The following is a 16,640-nucleotide window of genomic DNA, read 5'->3' as shown; positions in this document are numbered from 1 at the left end:
AGTAAATCTCTCAGGAAGCCCTAGTTCAGATATCTTATATTTTAGGCCTGTGTGCCACACTTTGTCGAAGGCTTTCGAGACGTCCCTAAGGACTATATTACACTGATCTTTTTTCGACACTGCGTTGGCTATATGCTCGTAGATCAGGGCTATAGCTGTATGGGCCCCTCTGCGGTTTCTAAACCCATGCTGCCTGGTGTTATACTTCCCTTCCTCTTCCATGTACTTCACAAGTCTCTGATTGATAATTTTTTCGAATATTTTACCTGGTACTTCGAGGAGGGAAATTGGCCTGTAGTTTTCAGTTTGGGTTGGGGGTTTACCTGGCTTGGGGATTAATCTTATTGTGGCATTCTTGAAGTATGTGGGGAATAGTCCAGATGCAAGAGCTGCATTTAAGATACATGTGTATTGATGGAGTGCAATCACTGGTAGGTTGGATAATACCATCTTATTTATTTTGCTGTTGCCCGGCGCCTTGTTCTTGAAACCCATAATTGTTTTATGGACCACTGCAATGGTTATGTGTTTCAAAAGGTGGCAGTCCTCGCGTATGTTGTTAAGGTCTATTGTTTGCGTCGGGAGTAGTGCTGCAGCTCTGTTATAGACTTGAGTTGTAATTTCCCTTTCATTAATTGGGCAACATCATGGCTAGTGTACCCGGAGACCATAACGACCCTCCTCCCCTGCATGGGCTCCCCTCCCCACCCGGGGACCTCCGGTGGGGGTCCCCACCTGGGGCCCTCCGGTGGGAGTCCTCACCTGGGGCCCTCCGGTGGGGGGTCCCCACCTGGGGCCCTCCGGTGGGAGTCCTCACCTGGGGCCCTCCGGTGGGGGGTCCCCACCTGGGGCCCTCCGGTGGGAGTCCTCACCTGGGGCCCTCCGGTGGGGGGTCCCCACCTGGGGCCCCCGGGACAGCAAAGGATGAGGATGAAGCTGACTTCCAAATAGTCCAACACAGAGGAAGCGTGAGGCGGGACAAGTGACAGGGTGAGCAGCAACAACAAGACAAAGACAGTGAGTGGCACACCCTAATCTTTCCTGCAATGGGATTTCCAGCAGCAGATAAGTACAGATGGATTATTGAGGCCGCCCGCGCCCACAGAGCAGTGTATCGCATAGAGACAGGTGTGTAGGTGGCAATGTTAGTGCACGGGTGCAGGGTTACAGTGCCCTGAAGTGCTTCACAGAGACCAGTCTTGAGTATCAAGGTAAGGATGTTAAATTGTTGGAAGCAAACCCACAGACAAGACAAACTAAAATTATAATCGAGAACTACGGTTCTGTGGATCCCCTCCCATGTTGGAATATGTGGGAATGAGCGAGCAGATGTGCTGGCTGCTGAAGGCGCTGAAGGAGACCATATTGAATACTTCATACCCAAGACTCTACTACAAATTAGAGGTATTGTCAGGCAATATCACCGTGAACAACTGAGGAAAGGAGGATAGAAGCACAAACCAGTGAATCACAACATGGTTGCAGCTGGCAATCCCAATCGTTATGGCCGAAGAGGAGGAGGACGAGGGAGAGAATCAGTAATAGCGAGAATCCGTCTTGGATACAAATATCCATGGAGATATGGAATGGAAACAACAGTTGATCAGCGAAGTTGCAGAATCTGTGGTGAGAGTGATGGACACCGCCTTGACCACTATCTACATGAATGTGAACACCTGAGAGAAATCAGAAATAAGTGTAGAAAATAAACCTCACATTGTTTGAGTTAGGAAAACACTATTTGTCAAATGTTGATACTGTTCTTAAAAGATTTCACCATTTTGCACCCGCAAGATATCGTAAGCTTTTAAAGGTTGATAGATGTTAATCTTCTTGTTTGAGGAGCTGTTCACTTGAGACAGTTAAGCAAGTCCCAGCTGTGTCTGGGTACAAGTGACAGGATGAACAACCCAGCGGGTTTTCTTCCTATTGGGGAGTGTTGTACATGCTGCTATGGCGGTATGTCCACTCACAGGATGAGTGGCGCTGCCCAATAAACTCGCTCCTCGGGGCAAAATTTAAAAATTTAAAAGGCGATTTGAGCTGAAACGTGTTCAGCATTCTTAAATTTTTCAAATGTGAATTTTCCGCATAAATTACACTATAAATATTACTGGTAATATTTAGGATATTGTCTGCTTCCCAAATCTGTAATTGCTTCCTAAACACGAGTTTGGTGATAATATTGGATATTCACGCAGGTTGGCGCAGGATGGAGTCCGTCTGACGCACCACCTGGCAGCTGCCTCTTTCTGTACACCCAGCCGCGCCGCGCTTCTCACCGCTCGCTATCCTAATCGCTTCGGTAATAATAATAATTGTCGTAATAATAACGTTCCCTATTTTAAAGTTTTAATAATGATGCTCTGAATTGTCAGGATCACGTATGCTCTAATTAGTGTTATCGAAGTCCCTCTATAGTTAACGGATATCATACCTCAGTGTGCTACTAATTTGCTGCTCAATGAAAAAAAGTTATAAGGTTTAAGGAAACACTGAAGTGTTTCGATGTTTTATTTCAGTTTTGCGGACCGAAGACACAAATTACAAAATCTAATGGTAGTATTTCAAGAATCAGAATTTGTAGATACTCAGGATTTCAAAGCATAGGGAAGAAAATTTCAAAGTTTAAAATTATTTTAGTATATCACCATTAATATTATGTTTAATTATAATAGCGAAAAGCATTCTCATGTGTAGCAAACTCTCGCTATAAAATATAATATATTCGTACATTTCCTAATCAAATTACTGTTCGTTATTTAGGCTTAGTTGGCGAAACTGGCACAGGACGAGTGATATATAACCTGGCAAGTAAGATAGGCTTACCCCTGGAGGAAGTGACACTTGCCACGGCACTCTCTGCCGCTAACTACACCACTGCCGCCATTGGTAAGTACCTCTTATATACTCCACTTTAGTACAGTGGGTCGTTTAGTGAAGACCGTGTCACTGTCTCCAATTAAAACACCGTTTTTTTAGGGGCTCCTAAGCCTGTGGTTGGCCCATTGTAAATGTTTTTCATATCTAACTTATGCGGTGGGAAAGCTTCCCTTGACATGCAGAGGTCACGACCTCTCCGTAGGGTGCAGTCGCACCTCCACAGATCTCCAGTATCAGCTATTGATACTAGTAATGGCTCCAAAGGGCCACCACTTACCGGCTATTCATGCCCGTGCCACCTTTTGGGTGGCTTAATCTTCATCAATCAGTCAACCAATCCTTGACACGACTACAAGCAAATCACACGCAAATATCAAACTGGTGAACGGAACTCAATAACATGCTCGTAAGAGACAATTTATTTTCGAGTGACATGAATTAAAACTTCTAAAACTTTAATACAATAATATACAACAATTATTTGTTTCGTCTTGGTGATTTAAACACGCTAAACGATAACAGTTTATTAATCAATGTAATTATTAATTACTTTAGTTATAAATTATATAAATTTGAAGGTAATAATTACGGTAATAAACACAGGTAAAAGTTTTTCCCTGGTTAAAATAACCTGATATTATTAACGTTTAAAGTTAACAATGTAGTGTACTTACTGAATTAAAATGACTTGAAATTTAACATCGTGAGATTAACCTTGTATATTAAACTTGGTAAGTGTAACAAGGGTTAATTTAATAATGTGTAACTTACAGAGAGTAAGTCTAACAATGGGGATTTACACTCATGAAAGTGCTACCTTAGGTAAAATAACCATGTAATACAGTAACATTGTATGAGTTTAACATTGTATTCCCGGGGGGGGGGGGTGCTCCCCCCTCACCAGGCTACAGCAGGCCATTGGCGCGGGGCCCCCAACCAATTTATATGACAGTTCAAGGCATTATCAAATAGAGATCAAACATAAGCCATTATATAAATATTCTAGGTTTTAACACCGGAGTGTGTTCATGACATTATTAGAGAGACATATATAAAGCAGCTGAGATGATATGCTTAGTCATGCTTTTTTTAAATTTTTTTTTGCAGGGATATTCCTGCGCGGGCCCTAAGCCTCTGGCTGGCCCACTAAGTGTTGCTTGTTTCTGTTTTACTTTTGCGGAGTATGAGTATTTATGACTCGTATGGTCGCTTCAGTAAAATTTTGCCATATGTGTTTAACAACTTCTGCTCTGTTGAATCTAAGTTGAAATCTTAATGGATTTGTAACTGTGCACTGTGTTAGATAATGTTCCAGTGGTCTGTCGGGCATTTCTCCACAGTGCTGACATTTCCTCTCATCTTCCGGAACCTGTAAGCCTATTGTCCAAGCATATATCCGGCTCAAACCAGTTTTTGTTTATTTTCAATCTGATTTTTTTTAGTTTTCATCACGAATCTGGACAAAACTAGTTTTTTTAATCTTAAATCAAGATAAAACCAGTTATTTTTGTCTTGAATCTGGATAAAAGTTAGTATATGGTAAAGTTAAACAAAAAATTGATAAAATTAGCCGAGCTTGACAACTTGCTGGCATTTACATTGCCAGCAAGTTGGCGAGGGAAGGTTATTAACAAAACTGCATTGACAATTTTCAGGTAAGTGGCATTTGGGTCAGATGTGTGGAGTGTTCGGGCGAGGGTGTCTGGGACCCAAACGTCACGGCTTCCAGTATTTCTACGGTCTGCCCATGACGCTGTATAGCACCATTACCGGCCCTAACTCCTTCTGGATTTTTCCTCTAAGCGATCCTTTCTATCAGGTGAGGGTCAATAATTTTATACTAAGAGATGCAAATAATTGTGTTACATAAGAACCAGATGTAAATTTGCAAATTATTAATACAACAATTATTTAATCGAGAAATGACATCGACTAACATTCCTTTTAGTAGATAGGCTTTTCGTCTATAATGTGCCATTTTGTTATTTAATAATAAGTTATTTAGACTTTAGGTGTATATGATATGTTAATTATTACATTTATATTACTATTATAATTATGTGGATGTTCAAGACACATTCCGATCTGGAAGGAAACCCAATGTTACTCAAAGTATTAGCGCTTAACCTTTGTCTTATAAATATAATCATAGGCCACATGAGCACTGACGGCTTGATCCAACCTGTCCTCCTACAACCTGTCCTCCTACAACCTGTCCTCCTACAACCTATCCTCCTACAACCTATCCTCCTACAACCTATCCTCCTACAACCTGTCCTCCTACAACCTATCCTCCTACAACCTGTCCTCCTACTACCTGAACTCCTATAACCTGAACTCCTGCAACCTATCCTCCTACAACCTATCCTCCTACAACCTGTACTCATACAACCTGTACTCATACAACATGTACTCATACAACATGTACTCATACAACATGTACTCATACAACATGTACTCATACAACATGTACTCATACAACATGTACTCATACAACATGTACTCATACAACATGTACTCATACAACCTGTACTCATACAACATGTACTCATACAACATGTACTCATACAACATGTACTCATACAACATGTACTCATACAACATGTACTCATACAACATGTACTCATACAACATGTACTCATACAACATGTACTCATACAACATGTACTCATACAACCTGTACTCATACAACATGTACTCATACAACCTGTACTCATACAACATGTACTCATACAACATGTACTCATACAACATGTACTCCTATAAAGAACGTCGCTTTTCGCTCGTATGCGTTACACAAGGCCAAAAATTGTCGTACAAGAAAATGGAAGCGGCTCGCGAAAATGACGTACTATCCAGTTTTCTGTTTTGAGTCCTCTGGTAGGTTAGGAGAGGACACTTGACCTTTTTCTTGACGTTGGGAAACCCTACGAGGACGGGCTGTCTGATCAACTGTCAACAGGTTGTACTTCAACTTTATTATTATAATGGGACAGCCTGCCAAGAGTATATGTAATAGTTTCAAGGTTACAGTGAACATTCGTGTCTCTGAATGTGTATCAGAGACAAGAATGGTATGCTAGGATGCAGCCAGTCCTCTTTGAGAAAATTGAAAGTCTTATCATTTAAGTTTAGATTGTTTTTCATATGATGTTATTTTAATCAAAGGTATAATTTATTAGCTGGACAAAGTTCAAAGCTGCTGTAGAAGAATGTAAAAAAAAGATGACACTGAAAATTTTCAATAAAGTTTAACTTATATTTGTATCCACTCCGTATGAAAATAAATTTACATGTGCATTTTGGTTAATGATTAATGTGTGAATTTGTCCACTATTTAAATTGTATTTGGTTATCTTCACGTCTTTACTGGAAGTTAACATTAATTCTGTATTTCAGGGCATAGCTGGAGGCTGTCTGGCAAGCGTGTTGGTGATCCTTGTATGTTGGTGGCGGTGCAAGTGTCGACGCCTCATCACCGTTATTGCCCTGGTGGTGGTCGTGCTGGTGGCCGCTGTCCTCTGGTTCCTTCTGACACACTACCGCTTCCACACCAAAGCGTGGTGGAGTGTAAGGTTTTAATTTTTGGAGTACACATAGGTGGGGGTGGACGTAGTGGTGGCTTTAAGCATCGTATTGGCGTATGCCTTTCCATTGGAGACTTTCAGCGCCGTGGAGAGGGGGGACCTGCTGCCTGGGTAACAGCTTCTTCCTCGAATCAACCTACCCAGGCTTTGCGCCCTGGCGAGGCCACTCCAGACCAGGCCGACACCAGAGCGCAACTCCATAGTCTCCTGAGACTGATGGATGCCCACTAAATACTAAGACTTTGTACACAATACACCGTCTTAACACTTAGCAGTGGTAGCCAGTAAGGTCTCTATAGCTGATGGAATAATAAAGACGATATATGTCATAACTCACAGAGAAAATAATAATAATATTTATTTACAAGAAGGTACAATGGTTATGTGAGATTACATAAGATTGGTATTTTTACATTCTTGCAAAGCCACTAACACGCATAGCGTTTCCGGAAAATAAATATTCACTGAGAGGGTACCCCGCTTCTCGGTGTATATACATTGAGAGTTTACTTTAGCTCTGGGATATTTCCAGTACTATAGAGAACGTTTAAAATACTGAACAGTTTAGAGGATAGTGATCCAGGGCACTGCTTTAAAAGATCAGATGTAACATAAACAAGGAATAACAGTAAATGAAGGATGTTTCAAGTTACAGCTTCAAACAAAACCTAGTTATGCAAATCATAAACTATGAATATCATCAAATAAGGAATACTCATATTTTAGCCCAGCCTCATAAACAATGGCTAAATGATCATTAATTCAGCAGCCAAATGCTTCACGTTTGATCATTTCTCCTAATCAATACTTCCTACATATAAAGCACACCTCTAAATGTGTGTCTAAATACCCACGTGCTGTAAATACAAATAATTTTCTGCAGAATCAAAACACCTAACCTATGCCAGCTATAAATTAAATTAAAATATATAGTAATATTAATTCATATGTGAGAGTACTTCTTTATTACAAAGTACAAAACATTATTCAGCATTTTCCATATTAGCATTGTCTATTCGTTAGTAATGAGCATTATCCACAATACATAATACATTGTCTTGTGTGGTGGTGGGTTCTTCAGGTCTCGCCGTGGATGATACAACACCTGAACTGTATAGTGATGCAGGACGAGGTGGTGGTGGAGCAGCCACTGGTGCTGGAAGGTTTCTCTCAGCGACTCGTTGACCAGTCTCTTGAGTTCATCTCTAACCACGCCAGTGACAGTCGCCCCTTCTTCCTGTACCACGCCTTCGCCCACGTCCATACACCCATGTTCACACTACCAAGCATGGCTGGACGCAGCAGGCATGGCAGGTAAGCAAAGACGAGGATTGAGTTCCAATTGTGTCATCAGTGGCGCTAAATCTTCAAGGTGATTGTGTGTATATGGGCAAATAATAGGTCTCCTATTAAAATAAAGGGGATGATTTATGCGCAGGTACGGGGATAACGTGGAGGAGATGGATGCTGGCGTGGGGAAGATCCTGGATGCCCTCACGCGCCACAACCTTGACAACAACACCATTGTTTACTTCGTGTCTGACCATGGCGCCCACCTGGAGGCCATAGCCCCGGACGGCCAGCGTACAGGAGGATATAATGGACGCTTTAAGGGTGAGTCTCTGTTATGGGTGGCTAATGGGAAGTATATGGGGTATTTATATAAAACTATCACCACTCAGAATCACCTCATATTACCAAATTAATTGAGGGAAAGGTTTCCAGTGTAACACAAACTGGAGCAACAGCCTAACTTGGTAAGAATGCTAGGGCCCGGCCCCCCAGGGAACAAACTCTCAAAGTTTAGTGTCTAAAGAATGACTACAACCTCATCAAGCCCACTGGATAGAAATACTTATTGATAACAATCTATTTATTAAAACCCCACTCCCACAATCATAAACGATCTCGCCTATTGACATTTACTCTAAGATCCCATACTCCGTTTGACAAAAGCAAGCATTTACACCCACAATATACAAGGCAAGAATTAACAATCTGGTGAAAGAAATCAATAACCGAATACATTAAGCACATGTACACAATCTTCTTACAAGTCACTCTTCCTGAATAAACACTGCGAGTGAACTGTAAGCTGCATTTATAAGTGGTAAAGCATAAATAAGAACACGGTGGCAGATAAAAAAAAAGAACGGGACTTATCTTAAGGGAAAATAATGCCGGCAAAATTGAATGTGCTTGCTTCTGCAGGCGGCGTGCTGTTAAAAACTAGTACTCAAACTGTCCACATTCTCGAATATGTTCTATCCAAATACTTAACAAAACAATCTGTAAAATAACGATCTTACTGGCTGTTTACTACTTAGTCAACCATTAAGATCAAATTCTTAAATACAGCCAGTTGCTTACATATTACTGCCTGGTCGTACCGCTGGCACACCGTATCCCGGTAACAAACTCAACGGACAACTCTGTACTTATTTTTATAAACTCTTGTTTCTCCTAAATAGATGACCTTGGGGCCAGATTCACGAAAGCACTTACGCAAGCACTTACGAACGTGTACATCTTAACTCAATCTTTGACGGCTTTGGTTACATTTATTAAATTGTTTACGAGGATGAAAACTTCCCATTCAACTGTTGTTATTGTTATAAACAGCCTCCTGGTGCTTCGGAGCTCATTAACTGTTTAATAATTGGAAACAGAGCCGCCAAAGATTGTGAAAAAATGTACAGGTTCGTAAGTGCTTGCGTAAGTGCTTTTGTGAATCTGGCCCCTTGTTCGTAACAGTCACAAGAGTTCACAAAATGTTCATATCCCGACAAGCTAGCACCAGGAATAGCGAACTGAACGATCTATTGTATAAGGCTGTAATTGAGACCCTTAATTAAATTGAATAAATACCATTAATCAGTGTTCGTTCTTGAAATTGAAATAAGTTTATTGAGGTAATGTTCGTTCTTCTACCGTGAATTACTTTCTTAATTGAGACATAGAATTAGTACATGTACAACTACAGTACTGTATGGTTTGAAAGGTATGCCAGTTACAGAACAGAATAACTTTTCTCCCACAGGGGGTAAGGCTATGGGTGGAGCTGAGGGCGGGATCCGTGTACCAGGGATCTACCGATGGTCAGGTCACCTGCCTGCCGGGGTCACCGTCGACCACCCCACTTCCTTGCTCGACATGATGCCCACGCTCCTACACCTGGCCGGCCTCCCGCCTCTTCATCAGCTGCTCCCTAACTTGCCCTACAGGGTAAGTCTAAGACCATAGACACTGTTACTTATTCCACAACAGTTTAGAATCTAAGGAATTTCCACTATCCTCACAAGAACTCACATGAAGGATTTATCTCGCATATCAGTACAATACCTTTAGCAAAAATACAGGAAATATCGTGTATATTTGTCACGCAACAAATATCGTTTGTATTTATCACAAAATATAAACAGTGTAAGCAACAATGTATGAAAGGCAATATTGGAATGACCAGAAGCACCATGTTATTTGTCTATTTGTACTCACTGAATTTGTGCGCCCCTTGAGGGACTTGAAGTAGAGGGGGGTAGAAATAGCCTAAGCTACTCTATCCCTTTGAGATGTATTTCTTTCTTATCTCAATAAACATACTCGAACTTGAACTTGAACAGGACCTTAGGATCGAGGACACACTGGGTCCAGAACCAAGTGTTCTAATCCTACCTTAAATAGATGTGGAATAGAAACACTGGTATCTTCCTAGAGTCCAATACCGGCGGTTCCATCGTCTATAGCGAGTAAATCCAGGACCAATGCAACCCACTACCTACGATACATGCATTTCGAGGATTAAATATACTCATGTAACTGAATATGCACATTGCAATGGGCCTGCCTTCCTCTATTGAATTATTTTGGTTGATCTTCATAATTTGCATCTATCTTCATATATTGCTCAGTCTTCATAATAACAATTCCAGCTTAGTAATATTTGTAATTCATTTCTGCTTTAAAAACTAATTTGACTGGTATATAATGCTTTATGTTTTGAAGAATATTAACTACAATTATTTTTCCATGTTCCATGAACTAGAACAGTTCCAATAAATATGTTTCATATTTATACTTTACCATTTATAGATGCAACTTTGAATATACATTTGTTATTGAACAAAAATTAATGTAAGATAGTGTATGAAACAAGTAAATTATTGATAAGCTTTTAGTATGATCCTAAAGGTATTTTAAATACTTTTAACATAATTAGTTACTTTGTTATATTTAAAATCACTTTGAAAAGTAATCGGACAACTTTATAATTGTAATCAAACGTGAATAAACTACTACTATAAACAAAATTGGGACTGGTATATACAGGAGGTGGACGGAGTGAGTGTGGCCAGCCTACTGAAGACCGGGACTCCACCTCCCCCTCGGGTCCTTCTCCACCACTGTCTGCACTCCCTTCATGCCCTCAGACTTGCTCAAGGTAGTGTAATATATCCACAGCTACACCATATAAGCGACACCATCTAAGTTGTTGAACAAAATCTACCATCGGGCCTAGGGAATGGAAGAGAAATTTTATTAATAGAGTTGTAGCAAAATGTGGTTGGAGTCTAGGATGATAGTAAACGTGATGTAGGATTATTTAATAGGTCAAGTTCATGTTTATTGAGACAAAAAAAGAAATACATCTCAAAGGGATAGAGTAGCTTAGGCTATTTCTACCCCCACCCCCCCAGATTTAATAGTGGTATTGGCAGATTCTTAGCAAAGAGGGAGGCGAACAGATCTGAGGTTGGGGGATACAGAAATTTTCAATGAACTTAGGCGGACTTTAGGTAATTTTTAACGAGGTTATAGGAGTGGATAAGATAGTTTAGCAAGTGGGTACCTTGTGGTGGGCGAACTGTGAGATTATTGGGCACGATTGATGGGTTTTACCGTGTCATCAAATGTAAACTGAGTTATATTTGCCAACAACGTTGAAGTAAAGGGATGCTGTATCACCTCTGGTGGCCGTGCTGGAAAATACATGCCAATTACATTTATGGCAATGTTACAAACCAAGTAGCCTAACTACTAATTTCCTAATTAATTTCGTTAAATTTTGTACACGTTCAATATTTTCTAAAGTCCGCCGTCGAGTTAAATTATTAGATAAATAATTAATTATTAGTTGAATTACCTCAAACTTATATAAGGTAACAAGAAGAAGTGAAATTATCCACTTTTTAAAGATCAAATTCAATGTAAAATTGCGATGTACTAGAATAACCAATTTTTTTTAGGAATTAATAGTAATTTCGACATCGACCAAACTATACATTTTGAGTACTGATACATTCAATGTTTTTATTATATTCGACAAATATATTTCATAGCAGCCGATCGAATCGTTGCTCATTTGTCACTCGTGTCAACAAACTACGTTCATTTGTTATTTGTTTTCTCATAAAACACACACCTTCAGTTATACTTGAGTTAGGTATCATAGTGTATTTTACATTACATCATAATCTAATTATAATACATTAATTATTAAAGCCTAATTAATTGTATTTTGTATCGTTTAATTATATTTTACGACAGGCTACCCATTATCTCTTACATTTGCTGACGATCACACGAGGACGAAATTAAAGCGCACACACACACACACACACACACACACACACACACACACACACACACACACACACACACACACACACACACACACACACACACACACACACACACACACACACCAGATGGCGTTTCACCATGGGTTCTGAGAGAATGTGCATCTGAGCTCAGCATTCCACTTCACCTGATCTTTCAGGCATCCCTGTGTACAGGAATCGTAGCAGACGGGTGGAAACAGGCTAACATAGTTCCAATCTACAAAAGTGGCAGCAGGGAAGACCCCCTCAATTATAGACCTGTATCATTGACAAGTGTAATAGTGAAAGTATTGGAAAAACTAATCAAAACTAAATGGGTAGAACACCTAGAGAGAAATGATATAATATCAGACAGACAGTATGGTTTTCGATCTAGAAGATCCTGTGTATCGAATTTACTCAGTTTCTATGATCGAGCCACAGAGATATTACAGGAAAGAGATGGTTGGGTTGACTGCATCTATCTGGACCTAAAAAAGGCTTTCGACAGAGTTCCACATAAGAGGTTGTTCTGGAAACTGGAAAATATTGGAGGGGTGACAGGTAAGCTTCTATCATGGATGAAAAATTTTCTGACTGATAGAAAAATGAGGGCAGTAATCAGAGGCAATGTATCGGAATGGAGAAATGTCACAAGTGGAGTACCACAGGGTTCAGTTCTTGCACCAGTGATGTTTATTGTGTACATAAATGATCTACCAGTTGGTATACAGAATTATATGAACATGTTTGCTGATGATGCTAAGATAATAGGAAGGATAAGAAATTTAGATGACTGTCATGCCCTTCAAGAAGACCTGGACAAAATAAGTATATGGAGCACCACTTGGCAAATGGAATTTAATGTTAATAAATGTCATGTTATGGAATGTGGAATAGGAGAACATAGACCCCACACAACCTATATATTATGTGAGAAATCTTTAAAGAATTCTGATAAAGAAAGAGATCTAGGAGTGGTTCTAGATAGAAAACTATCACCTGAGGACCACATAAAGAATATTGTGCAAGGAGCCTATGCTATGCTTTCTAACTTCAGAATTGCATTTAAATACATGGATGGCGATATACTAAAGAAATTGTTCATGACTTTTGTTAGGCCAAAGCTAGAATATGCAGCTGTTGTGTGGTGCCCATATCTTAAGAAGCACATCAACAAACTGGAAAAGGTGCAAAGACATGCTACTAAGTGGCTCCCAGAACTGAAGGGCAAGAGCTACGAGGAGAGGTTAGAAGCATTAAATATGCCAAAACTAGAAGACAGAAGAAAAAGAGGTGATATGATCACTACATACAAAATAGTAACAGGAATTGATAAAATCGACAGGGAAGACTTCCTGAGACCTGGAATTTCAAGAACAAGAGGTCATAGATTTAAACTAGCTAAACACAGATGCCGAAGAAATATAAGAAAATTCACCTTCGCAAATAGAGTGGTAGACGGTTGGAACAAGTTAAGTGAGAAGGTGGTGGAGGCCAAGACCGTCAGTAGTTTCAAAGCGTTATATGACAAAGAGTGTTGGGAAGACGGGACACCACGAGCGTAGCTCTCATCCTGTAACTACACTTAGGTAATTACACTTAGGTAATTACACATACACACACACACAATCGGGGGCCTGGTAGCCTCTTGTGGATAGCGCGCAGGACTCATAATTCTGTGGCGCGGGTTCGATTCCCGCACCAGGCAGAAACAAATGGGTAAAGTTTCTTTCACCTTGAATGCCCCTGTTACCTAGAAGTAAATAGGTACCTGGGAGTTAGTCAGCTGTCACGGGCTGCTTCCTGGGGTGTGTGTGTGTATGTGTGGTGTGGGGAAAAAAATAGTAGTTAGTAAACAGTTGATTGGCAGTTGAGAGGCGGGCCGAAAGAGCAAAGCTCAACCCCCGCAAACATAACTAGGTGAATACACACACACACACACACACACACACACACACACACACACACACACACACACACACACACACACACACACACACACACACACACACACACACACACACACAAACGTTAAGTGTGTTAAACGTTCTTCATTCTTATATTCCAACTTCATCTCCACGCATATACTTACATATTTCCTTATATATTCCTTTTGTAGACAAGAAAGTGTACAAGATGCATATAGCAGGTCACAAGTGGCATGAAGGAAGCACACAGTGTGGCTGGGGAGAAGGAACCTATTGCAAGTGTTATGGTGACACCGTTCAACACTATGGCCACCAACCCCTTTTGTTTGATCTCCAGAAGGACCCGTACGAGGACCATCCCATACCCACCAACACCACTGAGTAAGTCTAAAGTGCTGGTCGTATTACCTCTTACAATAATGGGGATCAGAACTTATAAACCGCTTTAGCTTAAGTAAGATGATTTCGAAACTTAGCACAAAAATATAACTACACACATACAAGTGTAGTACACACATACACGAACAAGGGGACACAGGTGGAAACTTAGTACCCAGATGAGCCACAGAGACGTTAGAAAGAATTTTTTCAGTGTCAGAGTAGTTAATAAATGGAATGCACTAGGAAGTGATGTGGTGGAGGCTGACTCCATACACAGTTTCAAATGTAGGTATGATAGAGCCCAGTAGGCTCAGGAATCTGTACACCAGTTGATTGACAGTTGAGAGGCGGGACCAAAGAGCCAAAGCTCAACCCCCGCAAGCACAATTAGGTGAGTACAATTAGGTGAGTACAAGACTTATGTCTGTCCGCGTTTGGAACATTCTCTAGTACTACATACTCTGAAGAAAACGGACCACAAAACTATAGGCAGGACAATAATTTATGAAAATGCACTCTACTTCAGTAACGAATTTTATTTCAATGATGTTGATTAATCACTTGTTCTCACGTCCTCGTAGAAAATAACCCTTTGGACATTTTCCCAGAGCGCTTGCGCACTAGGTGCTGGATCTGTAGTCATACAGTTTCTGAACTCAGCTGATCACTGTAGCAGTAAGAACAGTATATTTGACAGGATGAGCACGTGTTCACCACGTGTAAGATAACGGAACACTGGAGTACTAAGCTCAAACTCTAGACCAGTACCTACAATTTCAGTATAGGCATTCCTCTTTGCTGCCGACACACTAAGGCAGCGTCTTACCTGTGTCTGATGGCAGGTGAGGAGGCGTCCAGCAGGTGGCAGGACGAGCCGTCTTAATTAACATAAAGATTCCGGTGCAGGCAGGGCAGGAAGAACCGGCATGCTTTCTAACCAATTCTATTTTAATTCGTTACTAAACTTGTAATACCCTTCAAGATTGTGTATCATCGTTTTAACAAGAATTATCTCATTGTCTTGCAATTAGAATCTTTCAGTCCAATTGTGTGTCAATACAATTGTAAAGGTCAGAAAAACCCACAATGTATTTATTATTTGCCCAATATAATTTAAAGGCATTTACAGGTAGAGCTTACTACCTGTAAATTCATTACATTATTATAAATACATTATTCTCTGTATTCATCGGAAGCCCTTCTGCAGATACATGGAGGTGACGGGGATGCTTCAGGAGTACCTGGCCAACTGGAGGTCGCGGGTGCCCTACCCTCCCTCACAGTTCAGGAGCGTTGCCAACACTATATTGTCTCCCTGGCTCCAGCCCTTCCGATGGCCCTACACTTGCGGACCATAAGGACAATCCCTTACCTCTGTGCCACAGTGATTATGTAACGAAGAGGGGAAGTGAATACTGTAACGGGAGAAAACGGAAAGGAGGACAGACAGCATAGGGGAAAGGAAGAGGGAAAGATGGGGAAAGAGAAAAAATGAAACTGAATGTATAGAAATAAAAAATGGGGTGACGAGTAGACTTAGTAAGAGGGACAGAGGGGGGTAGAATTATATGAGGATAATGAGTAGAAAGAATTAGAGCTTGAGTTAGAGTAGATAGAGGTAGTGCTGTCACCATTCATTCATATATTTGTAACAAGGAATGGAATTCATTTCTTTTCAACAGTTATTTTAATTGATGTTAACAGGTAACAGCTGCAAGCATGAGGATCAGAAAGTTAATACCAAGTCTGAAACTTGGTATTAACTTGGATTAGTAAGTAATCTTCAGTGCTCTTCGCTCTAACTTTCACTGTGCATAAATTAGAAAATAAATTCAAGATCTTAGGTTATCAGATTTAATGAAAATTAAAAACTAGTTTAAGATATTAACAATTATTACCAATAATTACGGCAAGGGTAAAGTTCTGGAGAAAAACTTTACAAACAATTCTAAAAATTATAGTTTTTAAAACTCAATTACACGTATAGTTATGTTTTTACCTCTATACGTGTTTTCATCTTAACATCTACACATATCTTTTGGATCTATTGTTTATCTTAATAAATAATTTACAACTCCTCCAGTTAGTAATACCCTCTTGAACAACAACTACTTTTCTTGTATTTAATCTTTAGAATAAATGTTTGCTAAGTCAAAATTTGCTCTCATCCCTCATGAATAAGAGAACGCATATTTGATGTCTTTGCTATCGTTTTTGGACTCTTGAATGCTACTTAGTATTTTGTTTTCAATATTATGTAA

At 40.1% G+C, this 16,640-nt stretch overlaps 1 protein-coding gene and 1 long non-coding RNA gene across 3 annotated transcripts in view; one reads left to right on the top strand and one right to left on the bottom strand.

Annotated features, from left to right (window-relative positions):
- LOC123767626 (arylsulfatase H) overlaps nucleotides 1-16,457 on the top strand; it is a 29,346-nt gene extending 12,889 nt beyond the window's left edge. For both annotated transcript variants that reach the window (XM_045757444.2, XM_045757445.2), the window contains exons 3-12: nucleotides 2,202-2,305; nucleotides 2,767-2,892; nucleotides 4,539-4,702; nucleotides 6,283-6,453; nucleotides 7,552-7,784; nucleotides 7,909-8,084; nucleotides 9,511-9,695; nucleotides 10,797-10,908; nucleotides 14,190-14,379; nucleotides 15,587-16,457. In XM_045757444.2, the coding sequence (XP_045613400.1) occupies nucleotides 2,202-2,305; nucleotides 2,767-2,892; nucleotides 4,539-4,702; nucleotides 6,283-6,453; nucleotides 7,552-7,784; nucleotides 7,909-8,084; nucleotides 9,511-9,695; nucleotides 10,797-10,908; nucleotides 14,190-14,379; nucleotides 15,587-15,737 (1,612 nt within the window). In that variant the 3' untranslated portion in view covers nucleotides 15,738-16,457. The remainder of the gene's footprint in view (nucleotides 1-2,201; nucleotides 2,306-2,766; nucleotides 2,893-4,538; nucleotides 4,703-6,282; nucleotides 6,454-7,551; nucleotides 7,785-7,908; nucleotides 8,085-9,510; nucleotides 9,696-10,796; nucleotides 10,909-14,189; nucleotides 14,380-15,586) is intronic.
- Nucleotides 1-16,640, bottom strand: part of LOC123767629 (uncharacterized) — a 38,175-nt gene that overhangs the window by 19,874 nt on the left and 1,661 nt on the right. The window lies entirely within an intron of this gene.

This window comes from Procambarus clarkii, chromosome 67 (assembly GCF_040958095.1).
Source record: "Procambarus clarkii isolate CNS0578487 chromosome 67, FALCON_Pclarkii_2.0, whole genome shotgun sequence".
Classification (NCBI taxonomy): domain Eukaryota; kingdom Metazoa; phylum Arthropoda; class Malacostraca; order Decapoda; family Cambaridae; genus Procambarus; species Procambarus clarkii.
Note: the sequence above shows the minus strand (reverse complement) of the source record. Positions and strands in the feature narration are given on the sequence as shown.